The sequence below is a fragment of the Acomys russatus genome, chromosome 2 (assembly GCF_903995435.1).
Source record: "Acomys russatus chromosome 2, mAcoRus1.1, whole genome shotgun sequence".
Lineage (NCBI taxonomy): Eukaryota > Metazoa > Chordata > Mammalia > Rodentia > Muridae > Acomys > Acomys russatus.
The window spans coordinates 10,386,131-10,406,035 of NC_067138.1; the positions used below are offsets into that span (position 1 = coordinate 10,386,131).

The following is a 19,905-nucleotide window of genomic DNA, read 5'->3' on the forward strand; positions in this document are numbered from 1 at the left end:
AATGTTAGTAATAAAGAAAAAAAAAGAGCTACAGGTGTGCTTTAGCTGTGCAGCACTTGCTTAGCTTGCACAGATCCCTGCCTGCGTTCATGCCCAGGCCACACTGTGCAGGCTGGTACACATCTCGTAATCCCAGCACTTGAGAGATGGAAGCAGGAAGATCAGAGGTTCAGGATCATCCATTTTCTATAGCAAGGTTCAGGGGGCGGGAGGAGGGTACAGTCCAAATGTTGCACCGGTTGCATCATCTCTTACACGTCTCTCTTTGGGTAGGTGAGGGTTTAGCAGATCACGCCACCTTCCTGGTGATAACCCGTATCTAAGCTGCACTGGGCTCCACAAGGAGCCTACGCTCCATTCAGTTGAGCAGACACTCCTTCCGGGTAGGTAAACGACCTGATCAAATGTACATGAAGGTACAGAATCCGACTTTAAAACGTGAATTAAAGCAGCAGCATCAAGGGCTATAAGTAACGCTATAATGTGTTGATGCGCGTGTAAGAGATGAAAAACAATTTGCTTATTAATGGGTGTGTTTATTTGGCAGTAGCACATGTGCCTTCCCAGTGCAGACTTCTGTGCTCATCAAGTGTGAGGAAGACCTGCTGTAAAACCAGCCCCTTCTCGACTGACTTCCACACGAACCCTGGTGCTCCATATTTAGCTGCATCCCCTTGATGGGGAGGCCTGATGGCATTCGGAGGAAGGGTAGCAGACTACCAAGAAGAGACTTGATACCCTAGCATCATATTCAGGGGGGAGAGGTCCCCCTCAGTCACAGTCATAGGGAAGGGGAATGGGGTGAAAGCGGAAGGGAGGGAGGAATGGGAGGATGCACGGGATGGGATAGCAAATGAGATGTGATATGAATGATTTCATTTTTCAACTAAAAAAAAAAAAAAAACCCAGCTCCTTCTCTGAGGAGCTTATTCTCCACAGGGGGGAGATAGATTGTAGCAAGGACACTCTCAAAACTAACCCGGCAAAGATACAGTGAGTCAGGAAGGGCTGGGGATAAATGGAGTAGTTAGAGGGGCTGAGAAGAGGGGTGAGTGTTGGTGGCAGCTGTGCCCTGTAGTCTCTCCCCGAAGCAGGCATCTGAGAAGAGGCCTAAAGGAAGTGAGGAAGCGAGGGCGGAAGATTCCTTGGGGAAAGCGGCCCCACAGAGAGTCAGCGAGAGATACAAGGGCTGTGAATCGGAGACATTGGAGACATCGTTGTATCCAGAGTGACCAGAGCAATGGCAACTGGCTCTGAGATGTGAGTGGTAGGAGGGGAGCCAGGAGCGGCTCTTAGCAAGTTAGCTGACACAGCAAATCGGATCCGATGCTATATGGTGTTAACGTCAATGCCTGAATGAAATGTGAAGTCAGAGCATTTTCCATACAGAGTGGCATTGGGTGGTCCCTTGAGAGGCCTTACTTTGTGATTTTTAATGTAATGGTTACATTATTATCATGCACCTGCAGAAGAAACCACATTTCACATTTGCATATGTAGTGTGCTGTCCTCTGTGGGGTCCGACCCTGCAGTGCCCTGAGTTGTTCTCTGTGGAGCTAGTAGCTCGGGTGTGTTCTCTGCATTTTCCCCTTTGCTTTCCTTTTATTTGTGGGTGTATAGTACATGTATGTAGTTTATACATATGTGTGTGGTATATGTATGTAGTTTTATATGTATGTAGGCCCATGCAGATTCTAGAGCAAGACAGTGAACAGCCTGCTTGACCATTCTTTGCCTTAATTCCTTGAGACAGGGTCTTCCACTGAGCCTGATGCTAGACTGGTACCTAGAAACCCTCAGTAATCTACTGCCCACCTCCACCACCACAGCAGGGCCACATCAATCACATGCACGCATGCCCAGGGTTTATATGGCTGCTGGGGATTTGAACTCAGGTACTCATACTTGCACTGTAAGAGCTTTTATGCACAAAGCAATCTGAGCAATCTCCCCAGTCCTCAGAGTGGTGTGTGCATGCATGTCTGAGTGTGTGTGTGTGTGTGTGTGTGTGCGTGTGTGTGCATGTATGCATGTATGTGTGTATCTGTGTGTCTGTGTGAATGGTTCACAAAAATGATTGATAGGTATAAATGGTCATGAACGCCCATGCAAAGGCCAGAGCAGGACATCAGGTGTCTCTTCTACCATTCCCCACCTTAATGCCTCTATCACTTAACACACTCTATCACTGAGCCACAGGACCACTGCTTTGCATAGAGATGCATTCACCTGTTCCTCTTCCCTGTGCTGGGATCACAGGTGTGTTCAGCCAATGTCTGTCTCTGTGTTGGGGGCATCCAACCCAGGTCCTTATATCTTCAGAGCAAACACTCTTACACACCAGACCATCTCCACAGGTCATCAAATCAGCTCTCACTGATGATTTGTGCTGGGCTTGGGGGATACAAGCCTGTTAGAGTCAAGGAACATCTGTATTGTAACCTGTTTTTCAAATGGTAACTGAGAATAAAGACACAAGCAGGCAGAGAAGTGGAGAGATGCAGGCAGGGTCTCCACCCATCATAGAGTGTGTGGAAATGCTGAAAAATAAGTTATAGTCTAAGGGCAAAACACATAAGGTTCTTGAATAGGCAGTTTTAAAGACAGAAATAAAGATAGCTTCAAACTGTTTTACCTAGGAATTGTAAAAGTGGTATTCCTATGGATTCGGATGGAGAATACCATGAGAGAAATTGGTCTGGAATAAAACTGATAAATTTGACTTTGGAAATACATCAGCCTAGCATCCTGTGCTGTCCAAATCAGAATCACTAGCTACATGCAGTCATTCAAATTTGCATTTCAATTAATTAACATTAAACCACTCAGTTTAATTGCACTCACATTTCAAGTGTGTGGTGACCACCTGTATGCCTCTAGTGCCTGCCATCATGGCCAGAAAAGACAGTAGAGGGGATTTCTGCCATCACCATCACAGAAAATGCCACTGAGCAGCATTGGTGTGACCTTAGGCCTTTACCATTATTCTGGACCCTGTGCTAATAGCTTTATACACATTGTGAGTTAATGTATAGGAATGTTCCATGCACCAGGAAGTGCTTCCTCCTCAGGTGTGGAATGTAACTAACATTCACAGGAGTTAAGTCATTTGCCCTAAGTCACAAGATTGCGAAGGGAAAGAAAAGAGCAGGATTGCAAGCGCTTACTTGAAATGCTAGACTAGTGTGGAAAGGAGGCATCGTTTATTCACTTTCCGCCAATGAAGCATTGAAGGTAACAAAGAATTCGAATGGTCTTGGGGTAGAAGTGCATCTCCTAAGAGCCCCCGTGTTCTAGCACTAAGCCTAGTACAGTGAGTGCTGTTACTTAAAAGGAAGCAGAGCCATCAATGACCGTCTGTTTCTTGGTTTCCCAGCTGATGGAGAATCAGATTGGAGGTGTCCTAACATTGGGGTACATTTGTTCTCCCTGTGGTCTTGATCTTGGTATATAAAACCTTAGAGGGCATTTAAGAACATATAGAGTGCTTGGGATACATTGGTAGGTGCCTTGGGCATTTTGTAGCTGTGCCTTGAGCTAAGAGTCCTGAGACTCTTCCCATAATCTAAAACCCCTCACCGTAAATGCCAACTGTTCTGCCACATAAGAACATGGGTCTGGGGTGAAACTACAGTTGGGAACATCAATATGGGTGCTAAACCATGGGGTTGGTGGCAGTCTGTGTGAGATGAACCCACTCTCGACCTTGCACTTGCTTACAAAGTTTGATGACACGTCCTGGGCTCTGAACCTCAATTTGCTCATCCCTAACTCTGAAAAGCTGCCCCCACACCTCAGTTGAGCTGCTTTTGAGAATCACAAACGCTTCAAGGGCTTAGTCCAGCATTTGGGTCAGGGAGAATGTCAAATGTCCAGTCAGGAGAAAATAGAAAATGGGGGAATGCAGGCATGGAGGCCCCCTAAAAAAGATACATTGTACAAAGCATTATCCAATCAAAAACCAATGCATGTGAGCTGGGTGTGGTGGCACACTGTAATCCAAGTATTCAGAAGATCGCAGGTTCCCTGGTGAGTTCCTCTCACCCACTCCCAAAAAAAGCATTGATAGTCTAGTTTTCATGTCAATGAAATCCCATTATGTACAGCTCCTGACTTACCACACTTCTGGTGCCCAGTAAACACCTCTGCCTTATGGGTACACACAGGCCAGCGTGGGGCTAGGGTGACCCAGACATATTTTTCACTGCCAACTAGCTTCAAGTAATTCTCTTTTTGAGACAGGGTTCTGTTATGTAGCCCAGGCTAACCTGAAACTCACCATCCAGCTGCTCGAGCGCTGGGGTTACAGGACTGACTAGCTTTAGGTCATCTCTGAGGAGCCAGCTTGTGGAAGGTGGTCACAGAAAAGTGTGTTTACTGAGGGACTTTAGACTCAAGGTCGCTGTACAATCCCGGAAGAGGACAGGCTGAGAATGTCCAAATACATCAAGTGGACATGGCAAAGTGAGTTTTGCAACTAAGCTCTACATCCTGTGTCCTTGGATAAGTTAGCTAGGCAAACACCCGTTCTCTTATTTGCAGAATGCAGATATCAGTGTCAGCCCCTCTGATGTTGGTCTAGGGAATGTGTACACAAAGATTTTTTTTTACCTATAACCTATTTCTCAAATGTGGATTGTGGGTATTTATATTTGAGACTGAGAAATGCAAGAGGGCCTCGTTAAAACTCAACTTTTAAAAATTAATTTATTCAGGTTACATCTCAATTGTTATCCCTTTACTTGTATCCTCCCATTCCTCCCTCCCTCCCTCTTTCATCCTATTCCCCTCCCTTAGGTCTGTGACAGAAGGGGACCTCCTCCCCCACCATAATGGTCACAGCCTATGAAGTCTCATTCTGGTAGCCTGCTTATCCTTTCTCTGAGTGACACCAGACCTCCCCACCAAGGGGAAGTGGTCAAATATGGGGCACCAGAGTTCATGTCAGAGTCATTCCCTGCTCTCCACACAACTGTGGAGAATGTCCTGTCCATTGGCTAGATCTGGGTAGGGGTTCTAGGTTTACTGCATGTATTGTCCTTGGTTGGTACAGTAGTTTGAGCAGAACCCCTGGGCCCAGATCTGTCATGATGTTCTTGTAGGTTTCTAGGACCCTCTGGATCCTTCAATTTCCCCATTCTCCCATGCTTCTCTCACCTAAAGTCACAATAGGAAGTCCCCCATCTATCCCAATCTCCTGGTAAGTGAAGACTTTCATAGGACATCCCTTTGGGGGTAGTGTTCAATTATAAGTGAGTATATACCATGTGAGTCTTTCTGTGTTTGGGTTAACTCACTCAGTATAATTGTTTCTAGTTCCATACATTTGCCTGCAAAATTCATGATTTCCTTGTTTTTAATAGCTGAGTAGTATTCCATAGCGTAAATGTACCACAGTTTCTTTATCCAGTCTTCAACTGAGGGACCTTTAGGTTGTTTCCAGGTTCTGGTTACTATGAATAAGGCCGCTACGAACATGGTTGAGCATATGTCCTTGTTGTGTGGTGGAGCATTTTTTGGGTCTATTCCAAGGAGTGGAATAGCTGGGTCTTAAGACGTAGCCCTATTCCCAGTTTTCTGAGAAAGCGCCAGTAAAACTCAACTCTTTAAACAGGACATCACGTACACACACAGAGAGACCTGAGGATTGCAGGGCATCTGTATGTTTTGATCACATTCAAAAGCTGGGAGTGTTCCTGTCCAGTGCTCAGATTTTCTCAACCCAGAGCAGTTCTCAATGCACGACAGGTCCTCAGTACACTAAGTTTATGATTTTTATAGTCATGCTATTTATGAGCATGGATCTTCCTTTATATTACAAACTTCAGGTAGCTATCTTTCAATAAGAAGAGCCTCAGATTCTTGAGTTGACACCAAGTTAAGACAATATAGGGCAAAATTAAAATGATTGAGCATGTATTCACTGCAACAGTAACTGGCCAAGCCTACAACCTGCTAGGCTATATCAGCAATGGGGACCCTAAAAAAAAAATACCCAAGAGCTTTTCAATTCCTAATTGTTGCAATGTACCACCAATTTCCAGTACCGTGAAGAACACACACATTGTATTAGCACATTCATATTTATTTACTAAGAAAGGAAGGATCCTAGGCAACTAAACACTGTGACTTGGGTATCATGTAACGTGTCTGTGATAAAGATAATTGAACATAATCATGAAAAATAAAAACCAAAGAAAAGAAGCAGCGCAGCTACTTATGACCTGCTCATTGAACTGAGCATGCTCACTCTCGCAGCTCACTCCTGTCCAGGGGGATGAGGGAATCCTTATGCCACTTTTTCATAGACCCGAGTACAGGTGACATTGTTCATGACACATTCCTAAAAGGAGAAAAGTTACAGTCAGCCTTACGGAACATTCCAGAGCACAGAAAGTAATAACACGTTACGGCCAGAATCCTGTAAAGTCCTGTAACAGACCTTGCCAAAGATGGAGAAAAGCCATTTTAGGATTTCTGGCCTTGAGAAGAGCTGGGACACACTGCTTTGTTTATATGTTTATTTGCTATCCTGAAGCCTAGAACACTGAATATGATCTCTAAGTTACTCATGGTTTGGGTAGATATCCCTTAGTTTAGATAAATGGAAAAGAAATATATGTATCAAGAGGGCTGCTTGGTAGCCTGTCACGCCACCGGTTACATCTGGGAATCACATCAATTCCCTGTCCCATAAGGGCTGCCTCAGTAACGAGCGCACTCATTTTTATCTTGCTATTTTGAATATTTTCTTCCTAAATCTGCTCCTTTTGTTAAACAGCAGCGCCAAAGGACAGTTAAGGCGACTGTGGCTGCAAGTCCAAATGCCAGCGTGACTCAAGCCGTGCGGCACTCACCACCAACAGCTTCCCGTCCTTCACTCTTCTGGTGATTGTGCTCTCCTTGCCGTCCCACTTCTGGTGCTGAACCAGGGCACCGTCATTGAAGGTGCAGACCGTCTGAAAAAAAAAATAAATAAATAAAAATTAAATAAATAAATAAAAAGAAAAAAACAAGTAAAAGCAAAACAAAACAAACAAACAAAAGGCACTTTACAGCCTTCCCCTCACCCATCTCCACCCCAACAGGTTTCCTCTTTCACTTCATCTACCTTACTGATCTTATGCACAATCTAACTATGTGCTTTTCAATCTAGAAGTTTATAAGATGTCTTCATTTTACAGTGCTGGGACTTGTACTAATTTATCAAAGTTCAACTTCATGAAGTAATTTTCACACTACGTTCCTGCCAGTAAGTAAAGCTGTTACTAATGCAGCCTCGTCTGTCACCCTAGAAACCTCTGTCATCTCAGTGTGTTGTAGCTGACCTCTGTTTTTCTGCCATCTGCTGTAGTTTCTTCAAACTTCTCCCCCAGGGCGCAGGAAAACTGTGTCGTCTTCAAGGTGCTCTCGGTTTTGACAGTGATGTTGTTGCCGTCACAGGTAATGATGCAGTCTGGCTTGGCCATGGCACCCATCTTCCTGAGAGCCAGCCCTACGCCTGCGGAACCGGAAGTGACATAAAGACCAGCTGTAACTTACACAGTCGCTGCACCTGCACAGCCTATTCTCACTCACTCACTGCCATGCATACGTCTAGCATGTTGCACACATAACGCGTGACCCTGAGCTTGGAGGCAGGGGTCCACTGAGGACGAGAGCTGAGCAAGCACCAAAGTGATAGAGCGGGAGATAAACAGCGCTTACAACATGGCTCTAAGTCTCGGCTCTTTGCCACTGAGCTATTTGCCCTCAGAAAGTCAGGTAAGACTTTTACTCCTTAGCCTTACCTAAAGCAGATGACATAGGCCCAGGCATGGTGACACAAATATGCAACGGCAGCATTCAGGAGGGGATGGTAGGGGGATCAAGAATTCAAGGTCAGCCTAAGTTGCAATAGAGACCTTGCTCCCCAAACAAAAATGGAAATTAAAAATCAGTTGGCACGTGGTGAAATAAAGTATTTATAAAGTTACAAGCTGATGTCCTAGTTCAGTCATTCTATACACGGGATTATGTCAGCCACTGTGTTCCCCAGCCAGCATGACACAGCAGGCTCCCGAGAATCAGTTAACAGACTACACAGTCCAAAAAGAGGGATTCAAATAGCACAGTATTTTAGGTGAGTGGCACAGCTGGGATGTTAAATGTGTGTTGCAGGGAGGCGGGGGGGGGGGGGGAGGCTGTGGGAATCTACCCTGGGAAAAAGCAAACGCTTCAAAGCTGTGTAACAATGTAGATTTTCCATTTTCCATGGTGGAGCTGTGTATTAGGGACCTGACTATGCTATCTGAAAACACTGCACTATCTGAGTATTTGGGTGATTTTTAGTTTGTGTAGTTTATTTACAATAGTTACAGAGGTATGAAATTCCACATTACTGAGTTGTGCATTAGTTTATAACCTATGTACTTGTCCTTGGTGTCAACATTCATAAGGAACCTGGGATATTTTCACAAGGAAGGAGACTCTGCCTCAAGCAGCATAACTCACCACAATGTTCGGCCAGGCTTCCACGTCCCCGTGGAGCCTTCTGCAGTGCTGCCTCTCACTTTGCCCAGGTTCTATGAGTCAGGCCTGATAACCTTTCTAACTCTAGAATTCAGAGATCTAGCCACTCAACCTAAGCACCTAGCTGCTTTCAAACAGTGCTCTCTGCTGGCCGCTCCCCCACTCCACCCCCCATCTTCCCCCCCATCCCCCCCCACTCGTGTCAAGGGTGAGGCCAACCAAAGGCACTTTTCAGACTCTCGTGATTGAATCTTCCCGTGTGTAAAAGGAAAGAGACAAAACCTTTAATGTGTTGACATTCTGACAATATTATACATACAAGCATGATTTATAGGGGCCAGACTTAACCTCATCATGTGTAGGATATTTAAGAGAATGCAAGTTGGCTCTTAATGCCCAGGGTCATTGAGATACTGGGGACTGTGGCCCCTAAATCTGCCTCCTAGTCCCAGCAGTATCTTTCCAGAGAGAATCGCATTTTAGCCAACCCCATCCCACCCTAGCAAAGGTACGTTTTGCTGTCTGCCAACATATTCCAATCTTAACAGTAAGCAAAAGTGGCAGCAGAAAACGAAGCACTATTTCCAGTGAGAGTGAATTTGAACCTTGCTCACTCTCTAGTTAGGCTTTAAGCAGCAAGTGCCTGCTGCAAGGCCACACCCATCTTGTAGCAGCAGTTAAGCAAGCACAGACCAGCAGTTTCTGATTATGGTTTTCCAGCTAAGCCCACATCTTCTCACTCCTCACCCTCCAGTCTCAAGGGACAGAACAGAAACGTTTGAAGGGCTATAACCACTCACAACGGACGTCTCCGCGCTTCGCCCATAGGCCACCGGCTGCCCACTGCTGTGTCTGGAACAGCGGCGCGGGCGCCACGCCTAGGCAGAGCGGAGGAGAAGACCTGAGAGATGCTGCGGAGAAAGAGATCTAAGCAGCATCCTCATCCAACGCCTCTAGAGCGCTTCGGCAAAAACCACGCCCTACCACACGGTGTCCCTACGGAGACGCGGGAAGGGGCTCGCGCCCTAGAGGAACAAAAGATGTGGCAAGGTGGGAAAGGGGAGTGAGTGCTGCCACGACGGCACCGGGTGGTGGGGCAGGATGGTGTGGCACCAGGTGAGGCTAAGAAGATGAGTGGAAATAACAGTAAGGGAAAACTGGGGGAAGGGGGGTTGTATGTAGGAGGTCTACAGCAGCACCGCTGGCAAGCGCCCCTGCAGGACCGGGAGCCACGAGGGGCTGCCTCGTGCGCAAGAAGTAGAAAACGAGAGGGATGGGGCGGCCCACCAAGTCTGGAGCCGGCGGGGAAGGCGACCATTCCATCCTAACGGCCGCATGGTGCTCAGCGCAGCACTCCGGGCCGCGTGGTGGAAAGGAACCAACACACCCCCACAAGGGATGCCAGCATTCGGATGGTGGCCCAGGGTTTCGGCAGTACATTCTTACCTAACTCCTTCATGTATTCCTCAAAGCCTTGGCTTTCCGTCAGGCGCCACTTCCCCTCGAGTTCCTTAACGCTGGCCATGGCGGGAGGGCAGGCGGACGGCGGGCAGGCACTAGCGGAGCAAGGAGACACGATGGCGGGGGCGCTATGCGGCTCCCGGCGCCAGCGCGGCTTATATCGCCACGGTGTGGGGAGGTGCGGGACAGCCAATAGGAGGCGAGCCTCACCCGGGCTCCGCCCCTCACCACGCCCGGCCTCGTGCGCCCCCGGGCTGCGCTCGGGGTCTGTAGGTGCCACCCTTGCTGCACCAGACTAGGAGGCCGCACGTCTCCCGCAGCTCCTGCATGCTGCGACTCGCCTGGCGCGCCCTCTGCCTCCCCCGTGACAGCTTTGGCACAATCCCTCGCTCCCAGGAACCCCTCAGGGACAGCCTGGACCTGGCCTGCGCGCGGTGGTCCCACGGCCTTGCCGCCACCCTTGCTTTTGCTAAGTACTAGGGAGAAACTAATTAGCCATCTTCTGGCGCTAGGGGAATTGATTGGCTGATTAACGAGTTAATTGATAAACTGCAATCACTTTAACCTTGACAAACCTACATCCTACTCCCTCATGAAAGAACCTGCTGACCCCACCCTCCCGCCTCCTCAACAGGCCAAGCTAGTCCCAGCTGGCAGTAGCTGTGGGAGATGCGTGGCCTCCTTTTCGGTTATCTGCCTGAGTTGCGTTATACAGTCTTAGCAGCACCTGCTGGGTGAGGTGAGGATGGCTCTGGAAATTCGTTTTCTCCACCAAACTAGCAAGTCTCAGCTTAGGTGACTTCCATTGCCACCATAGAATCTTAACTAGTTTCTATTTCTCCATAAAGGGATGAAAACTATTACTTCCCTCTATCCTTCGAGGTTGTTTGGCCGGAGTGTCAATTAGTAAATTTCCTCGACTACACTGACTATACATATATTTCATCACTTTGATACGCACAGAAGTCCCACAAAATATAAGGCTCCACGGACTGGCAGGCGACTGGAACTGACAGATGACATCCCAAACTACATAACCTAAGAGTCTCGGGAGATCCAGGAAGACGAAGGGGGTCACATTTTATAAGACAGAGGGGAATCGCATGGTGAATAAAGGTTTTGGAGCAGCATAGTTAAACAGAGTCTCACAAAGCCCGGGCTAACCTCAAACTGCCTATGTAGCCGAAAGGGACCTTGAGCTTCTGAGCTCCTGGTCATCTGTCTTCGGCTACCCAGTGCTGAGATTGCAAACGTGGACAACACACCCGGCTGACGTTGTCATTACACAGAGAAAGTCAGGGATAAACTATACATCGCTAGTGAAAGCAAGCCTGCCTCACAGCATCTGATCCCCACGTTCGTATTTAATAAGTTACCTGTGATACCTCATGCTTTGTTACGGCTCGGGTCGGCATTAGATGATTTGGCCACCTATAGGCTCATGTGAATATCCCAAGTACTCTGTTTTGAGGCCGGCTGAGCCCTGAGCTTTATAGCTTGAGTATATACAGTAACTCCAACTGGATTTATTTACACACAAGCCCCTCTTCAGGAATGCTGATCTCCCAGCTGAGGGCTTCAGATCCCTAGCCCTCACACAAAAGCTGCCTGGAAGTGTCTACAGCCCTACAACTGAGGGAGAGACTGGATCGCTGGAACTCACTGGGGCAGGCAGGACAGCCATTTGACAAGCTTCAGGCTCAGTGAGAGGCCCTGTCATTTAAAAAAAGAAGAAGAAGAAAGAAAGAAAAGAAAAAAAAAGCAAGGTGAACAATGGAGGAAGACAGCCGATGCTCACGTCTGGTTTCCACATGTGTGTGTACACATGAAGGTACATGAGCATGTATACACACATGACAATGTATACACATTTCTTTGACTTAAGAACATCTTTTCAAAGCTACCCAAGTGCCTGAAGCTTCTCAGACTAGCTCAAAATATGCCAGACATACATGAGGGTGCCATATTTTTTTATCTACTAAGGTCGTATATTGCCCTGATGTGTCTTGAGCCCCAACATCCCACTGACAGAGCCCCTCAGTTCACTTCCCACCCTGGCAATACTCTGTCTCTGTGTGGGATGTAAACCCTTGCAGAGTGTCGTTTTCACAGACGCTTGCTGCCTGCTCTTACAACTCCCTGGAGGTCACGTGGGATGGGATAGGATGAAAATGCTGCCATGCAGACCAACTATTGCCATGGAGACGATGCCAGTTTATTGAGTTTCTACTACATGCCACATGGTCCTTCCTGGCATTTACGTCCATGAACTGTAATGCCCACTAATGGCTGAGGAGGGTTGCCCCAGTTTTTTTTATTTTTTTTTCAGAAGAGGAAATGAGGAAAGGAAAGTTGGTGCCATGGAGCAGTAGAACTGGAATCTGCTTCTCGGATTTTCTCACGAAAGACCTTGCGAAACAGGACCACACCTGCCTGTCTTTTGTTCATGATGCTTGTGAGGGAGGTGAGAGAGCAGAGGCCACAGCCACTCTGCCAACACACTAATTATCGTATCATCCTTCACACAATTAAAATCCGAGCAATATCTGGCATGTGTTGGGAAGTTCCATGGCTTGCACCCCCTTTATTATAAATTTCTGCTCCAGTCTTTGGGTTGGAACCCAGTGTCCCCACAGTGCCATGCACTGTCATGTGGTTGTCCTAGTAAGGGCCTGCATGTCCACACCTGAGACTGAGGCAGGCTGGCCCCTATGCGACTAGACTCCAACTCATCAACCAATGTTTTGACTTGTTTTCCCCAGGGTTGGATCCAACGAAGTGATGAAATTGTTAGATTCTCATAATACAGCAAGGTAGAGAAATGTCAAAAGCAGAGAGGCAGGACTTAAAAATAGTTCAGGGCCTCGGGTGTTACATAACACCCAGCTTTTCTCCTTTTTTCCCCCCCTTCAGCTCTGGGGCTTGAACTCAGGGTCTCACATACACTAGGATAGGAGTCTGCCACAGAATTCTATCCCTAGCCCTCTTTTGACTTTTCAGTTTTGAGGTACAGTCTCACCAAATTGCTCATACTTTCAGGCCTCCTGCCTCAGGCTCCTGAGTAGATGGAATGATAGACTTGTGCTAAGCGTTTTCTATTTATGCATATTTGTGTGTGCGTTCATGTGCATGTTCAGGGGTGTCATGCGCAGGGATATGGCAGTGTGGAGTAAGCTTCATGTGTGCCTCCAGAGCTGTCCACATTGTTCCTTTGTTGTTTGTTTTGAGGCAGGGTTTCTCACCAGGACCTGGAGCTCAACAGTTCTGCTAGGTTGGCTAACCCAGTGAGCCCCTAAAACTTAACTTGAGACATAATTTTTGTTGTGATGGGATAAGTGCGTCTCAGGTGTAATGTGAAATACTCATTAGTGTCTGATGGATGCAGCCAGCAAGGCTGTGTCTATTGCTGTACCATGAGGAAAGCAGTGAGCACCTAACTCTGGGCTGCCTCACCTGAGATCTGAGGAATAAAGTGCATGTGCGCACGCGTGCATACACACACACACACACACACACACACACACACACACAGTTCACCTGAGATTCTCCTTACTTGGTTTTTTTTAATCTATAAATTTTTTATCAATTGCCGTGACTTTTTATAATAACAATAAAACTTGCACATTGCAGGAAACTTAGAACATACGGAGAAGCAGAAAGGAAGTAAGAATTAATCTATAATCTTATAATCTATAATAATCTATAATCTTAAATATTCAGAAAAACCTGGTATTTCTTTCTGTGACGTGTGTATGTGTGTCCATTTTCATGTGTTGTGTACACAAAACCACAACCGCAATCTTAACATTTGCATGCTTTCACATCCTGAGTTTCCTGACTTCACATACATCAGAAATATTAGCTGTGACTACTTGTGGCCTAAGCACAGGGTGTGACAGTGTGACCACCTTCTCAGTGTGCTGCTGCTGCTGGTGTTCCCAGCATGCACAGTCCTGTGCTGACAGCCCAAAGCCTAGCTTTAAAATAGATGCCACAGTAGCCCATGGCTGTAATCCCAGCATCCAGGGAGGCAAAGGCAGGCGGATCTCTGTGAGTTCGAGGCTAGCCTGGTCTACAAACAGTCCAGACAGCCTGTTTGGACTGCAGAGACAGAGAACAACACAGAAACAGAGAAACCTTGTCTCAAAAAAAAAAAAAAAAAAAAAAAAAGAAAAAAAAAGAAAAGGAAAAAAAAAAAAAAAGAAAAAGAAAAAGAAAGAAAGAAAAAGAAAAAAAAAAAAAAGAAAGGGGAAAAAACCAAAATAGATGATGCCATCTAGAAACTTGTGGGGATGTGCCGATTCTCACACATCCCAGACCAGAAAACTCACTCCTATCCCACAGAGCTGTCTCTGGTGTAAGAGGCTTAGTATTTTTCTTAGGCACACCTGACCTTGATCTCTTAGGAGCAGTCAGTTCTGTCTGGGCAGGTGGCTTCAGCAATGTGCACGCTTTTGGAATGAGCCCAAGTTAAGGATCAGATTTGAAGAAGCCACCAAGAAATCTATGTCAAAGGCCTTGTACTCTGATTTCACACAAATACGGAATGATAAAAATTCAGTTCTGAACATCTAGTTTTATCCTCTGAAAAGCATAGGAGCTATGTTACTTCAGATACCCAGCTGCTCCTCCAAAACAGCTGCAAGGAGTTACTCAACGGCCCAGTCAAACAGGGCATGCTATTCATGGAACTAATCGAAGGAGGAAGAATTCCTGGCAGCTTTCCCTCTAGCCACCTAGAACAGATTAGGCAGATACAAGGTTGCATCTGTTTCTTTGCACCATCCTGAGATCAACTCCAACCCTGAATGGAGACTACACTCAAAATCGCTCTATTTCCACCTAGTGGTGGTTGTGAAATATTTCTCCTGAGCTTTATGTGATTAACACTGGGGGCCTGTTGTGTTCACGTTGCATGGATGCAGGCGCGTACGTAGCTTTGGAACACAGTGTGTGATTTCATTCACAGACACCCTAGTTGCTACTGGTGTAGGATGATGCGCCTTTGATAAGGCTCATTATCCTATTTAACCATCCTAAAGGCAATATCAGCGGCCCGGCACATGCAGCTGACAGGAAAAGAAGGGGGAACACATCACATTAAAGAAAGTATAGTACCGGCTGCAAAAAGTAACAGGTTTAGACAGTTAAGTCTTCTCTAAGTGCCTGGAAAGGTAAATTTAAAAAGCAGAAGAACTAAGCACAAAAATGGGATCTATATAAAATGGCACTTGTCATGTTTTAACCGACTGTAGATTAAAAAAAATATTTGGAAAAAAATGAGTCCCTATTCAACATATAAATACTTTTTTCTTGTCACTGTTCCCTAGACAACACAGTATGATCTTGTTTTTATGTTTAAACATCATATTTTACTTTAAGTATAACAACGTGGTTTACATTTTAAATAACGTAACACTATAACATAATGATTTGATAAGAGCTTTAAACAGGAGGGGGGAAATGGAGACTCTTTGGGTTGCAACATCTCTCCCCAAAACCAAATGTTTAAAAGTTGTCCTTTCTAAGTGGTCAACGGGACACACATATTCAAGGATTCGTTAGTTACCGTTCATTCCTGTGTAGGCATTGCCAATGGAATTGAAAAGCCCAGCCCCAGTGGCACATGCTGGGCTCTCTTTAATACCTAGAAAGTTGAATTTGAATATCCACAACAAATAAAAGCGGGAAAACCCACTGTGGAGTCAGTGCTAGACAATGAAATTAGCTTTATCTCTTCTCTGGTGACTCATGTCCTTGCACCTGCCTTCTACCCTCTCCATCTCCACTATGAATTGGGTTTTGTCTCTTTTCTAATTTTTTTTTTTTACGACATACACTTACTTCTGTTTCTATAACTCACCCATACATTACAGGCATATGAGGAAAACTGTGGAGGTTTTTCTTTCTGAGTTTGGGTCACCTTGGTTAATGTTACACTTTCCAGGCGCATCCATTTTCCTGCAGATTTCATAATAGTATTCTGTGTGAGTCTTCACATTGCATTTACACTGTATTAGTTCTTTAGGTTAGTGACAGAAAGGTTATGCATGGGTCATATTCAAATACGGGAACTGAGTACTGGCTGGTTTGGGAGTGTGTATGCAACTCATCCTTTGAAGACTTCAGGAGACGAACAGGAAATGGATCAAATTCACTGAAAGTATCAGACTCGATCTTTCGACTTTTTCTGGTCCACCTGTTTTTCCGCCTGCTTTCTAGAAAGTGTGACTAAAGGCTTCAGAAGATTATGTGGAGGTGAGGAGGTTGAAGCCTTGTGTTTGCTCATGCTTCGTGCTTTCCTTGAGCTCTACATCAGCAAGTGTGTGAACTCTCCTAGGTCTGACTTGTTCTGAAGTGTGCTTCGTTTACCTAGCTTCTAGTCAGGGCCTCTCTATGGAAAAAAAAAATTGGAGCTGCTTCCAAAGGGAAATCCTAGGAGGCAGATAGATGATAGATCTGCATCTTGTCAGTTGTAGTTAGTAGCAGAAATCCCCAGCTGAGAATAAGATTAGGAAATTGGACAGCCACAGACACACCCAGAACATAAAATCCCACATCTCTCAGTGCCACCAAACCCTAGAACTCTCACTAATCATCAAAAGAAGACTCTTTAATTGCCATAAGGTTGTGTCTAAATAAGGAATGTTTAAAAAAATGGACTTAAGAAATTCTCTCTTTAAAAAAAAGAAATTCTCTCTTGTTAATTAAAACAGTTTTATTCCTATACCATGTGAGTGGCTGATCATTAAAACTTGCCAGTTGTTTAAATAATGCATCACAAATGGTTGCTAAGTGAACTGAACTAGGCAGTGGCTAGAGAGAAAGTGAGGCATTGCAAAAGTCCTGATAATAAAGGGTGAGTGGTCATTTTCACTCACGATTCCTTTGCCAACAGCATGTATAGACTTCTCCGTTTATTTATAGATGAGGTACCAACAGCTGTCTGCACACAATATATTCCTTACACTGAAGTCAGCCTACATTTTCAGATCATCCATTAAGCATGTGCATTATAACTTGCCCTTGGCCTCAAAGAGTTTGCTACCAATGTTATACCAGATGAAAAACTGGATTTTTAAAAATCTATTATTTTTTCACTGCTTCATCTGAAATTTCCAAGTATTAAAAGTCCGTAAAAACATCAGCTGAAGAAAAGCCCTCAGGTTTACCACCATGCATTTTTTAAATTTTCCCTCGAAAAGGTTCACCATTTTGGAGCTCGGGAGACAGCTCAGTTTGTAAAGTGCTAGCCCCACAAGCAAGACGACCTGAGTTTGATCCCCCAGAACCTACGTGTTAAAAGTGGGTGCAGTGGCACATTAGTAAGCCATGCTAGGAGGCAGAGAGGAGGATCCCATGGGTTGTGAACTAGCCCATCTAGCCGAGTCAGCAAACACTACGTTCAGAGCAAGACCGTGTCTCAGGAGATATATGAGGAGAGGGACCAAGGAAGACTCCTAACATTGACCAGTGGCCTTCACACACACCCACACACATGGGCACACACATGCACACTATTTTTATTTGGGAGATTTTTAAGTCCTCATTTGTTATTTTCAAATATCGTGTCTTGTTTTTCCATTTTCAGAATATTTGCTTTTTAATTTTATTGCTTTATTTTCATGATTTCACAAGTCAGTTATTTTTCATGGCACCCAAAGTGGAAGAATAACAAGAATAGCACGGGCGTGCACATGATGGGTGATGAGTGTCACTGATCACATTGTGAGTTGACTATCATTGTTAGCCAGTCACTCACCATAGAAGCAGGTGTAGAGATAAACTCTAATGTAATTTTGAGGCCTGTATTTCTGCAAGAGTCTCAGACATAATGCTTTGACTACTTGAGAAGAAACTCAAGGAGACACAAGATCAGGAAAAGCTATGAAGCGGCTGGTTTCCACAAGCAAGAACAGGCTGAAGACTCATAAAGCATAAAATAAAAAGCTATATAATGTTTATGAAAAATTGAAAATGATAGGATAAAAAATATCCTGTATTCATAGACTGGAAGAATTAGTATAGTTAAAATACCTATGATAGCAAAAGAGGTCCATAGAGTCAATGGAATCCTTATAAAAATTTAAGTATCATTTATCACAAAAAGGTAGAAAAGAAGTCTAGCCTTTGTAGGGAATTAAAGATTTATTTATTTATTTATTTATTTATTTATTTATTATGCATACAGTGCTGCAGAGGAGGACATCAGATCTCATTATAGATGGTTGTGAGCTACCATGTGGTTGCTGGGAATTGAACTCATGACCTCTGGAAGAGCAGACAGTGCTCTTAACCACTGAGCCATCTCTCCAGCCCTCTTTGTACGGAATTAGAAAAGACCTTGAACAATTAAAGCAATCTTAAGCAAAAAGAATCAACCTAGAGTCATTGAATTCCTTTCCTTCAAAATAAACTACAGCTGGGTGTGGTGACTAATTCCTTTAATCCCAGCACTCGGGAGGCAGAGGCAGGTGGATCGCTGAGAGTTCGAGGCTAGCCTGGTCTACAAAGTGAGTTCAGAACAGCCAAGGTTACACAGAGAAACCCTGTCTCAAAGAACCAAAGATCAAAATACAAAACTGTCAGGTGGTGGTGACACTCACCTTTAATCTCAGCACTCTGTGAGTTCAAGGCCAGCCTGGTCTACAGAGCAAGTTCCAAGACAGCCTATCTCAAAAAGCAAAAACAAAAAGGAACCACCCCAAAACAAAACAAAAACTACAAAGCATAGTAATCAGAATGGCATTGTATGAATCAAATCACTGAAGCTGTAGCTCCGTTGGTAAGAGTTGCCTACTGTACATCAACCAGGGCTCTGGTCCCAGGTATTGTGTAATCTAGGGATGGTGACATGTACTTGCAACTCTAGCACTCGGGAGGCAAAGGGAGGAGGGTGGGAAATTCAAGATCACCTTCTCTTTCTTCTTGACATACTGACTTTGAGGTCAACTTAGTCTAAATGAGACAATGTCTCAAACACACACACACACACACACACACACACACACACACACACAGAGAGAGAGAGAGAGAGAGAGAGAGAGAGAGAGAGAGAGAGACCTAAAGAGATATATGAATATTAATAACATTTTCTTTTTTTAAAAAAAAAATCACACACTGAAATAAACCAGACCTAAGCACCATACAACTCGGTGACCTTCGATTCAGTTACAGCAGCCGTTCAGAATGGGCATTCTGAAGTGTCACATTGGGTTTACATTTTCTCTATTGAATATATTTTTTATGCATTAATCCACCATCAAACCCCAAAACCTCCATGGTACAGTCAGACCTAGAAGAACAATTGGCTTTATATCTTCTTTCATAATGTGTATCCGTTACCTGCATTCAGTTCTTCCTCATCTCCTAATATTTAGCCACTCTTTTTCTCTTTTCTACGTTATACTGTGTCAACACGCACATTTGTTTATTTATATGCATATATTATCGAATAGGTTTAGCATAAGACAGAGAGCATACGGCTTTAAAACAGTTTGAATTGGATGACCAGACTCTAGGAATTATAGAGAGAGAGCTTGATTGCACTAGCCTGGGAAAGCAACCTAGCCTTGTAGTATTATATGGGTTCTTCAAGCCCTTGGAGATATCACAGAAGAATTAAAAATATTATATGGTCCATGGTGTTTCTCTTTAAAGCTCAAGGAGGCACTGAGTAGCAGAAACCAAAATGAAGACGGTCATGAAAATCCTGATGTTCTGTGAAGCCCATCACTTGGGTGTCTTCTGGGTGCAGTGTCACTGCAAAGGATGTGACGGCCACGATCCAAGACAAGGGAGGCTTTTCTGGGGTGGTGGAGACTTCCAGGACCGGATCATAAGCTGATAAATTTGACTGCCCACGTTGTCCACGTCAGTGTGCACCACAGCCTTCGGGAGAGTTGGTGTGTTCCCAGGGTCAATGCTGACAAA

The 19,905-nt window shown here is 44.9% G+C and overlaps 1 protein-coding gene across 1 annotated transcript; it reads right to left on the minus strand.

Moving 5' to 3' along the window:
- Window positions 1–6,110: 6,110 nt before the first annotated feature.
- On the minus strand, window positions 6,111–10,125 carry Fabp5 (fatty acid binding protein 5). Its single transcript, XM_051158278.1, has 4 exons — window positions 9,958–10,125; window positions 7,329–7,501; window positions 6,858–6,959; window positions 6,111–6,343 (listed from the first exon to the last, which is right to left on the minus strand). The coding sequence occupies exons 1-4, from the start codon at window positions 10,034–10,036 to the stop codon at window positions 6,290–6,292; spliced, it is 408 nt and encodes a 135-aa protein (XP_051014235.1). The 5' UTR covers window positions 10,037–10,125; the 3' UTR covers window positions 6,111–6,289.
- Between the last annotated feature and the right edge of the window lie 9,780 nt (window positions 10,126–19,905).

Bases quoted from the DNA above. Each gene is read 5' to 3' on its own strand.
- Fabp5 (XM_051158278.1), bottom strand. From the start codon at position 10,036: ATGGCCAGCGTTAAGGAACTCGAGGGGAAGTGGCGCCTGACGGAAAGC. The intron at 6,960-7,328 runs GTCAGCTACAAC...TTTTTTTTTCAG, and splicing joins CAGATGGCAGAAAAACAGAG to ACGGTCTGCACCTTCAATGA. The intron at 6,344-6,857 runs GTGAGTGCCGCA...TTCTCCTTTTAG, and splicing joins AGGACGGGAAGCTGTTGGTG to GAATGTGTCATGAACAATGT.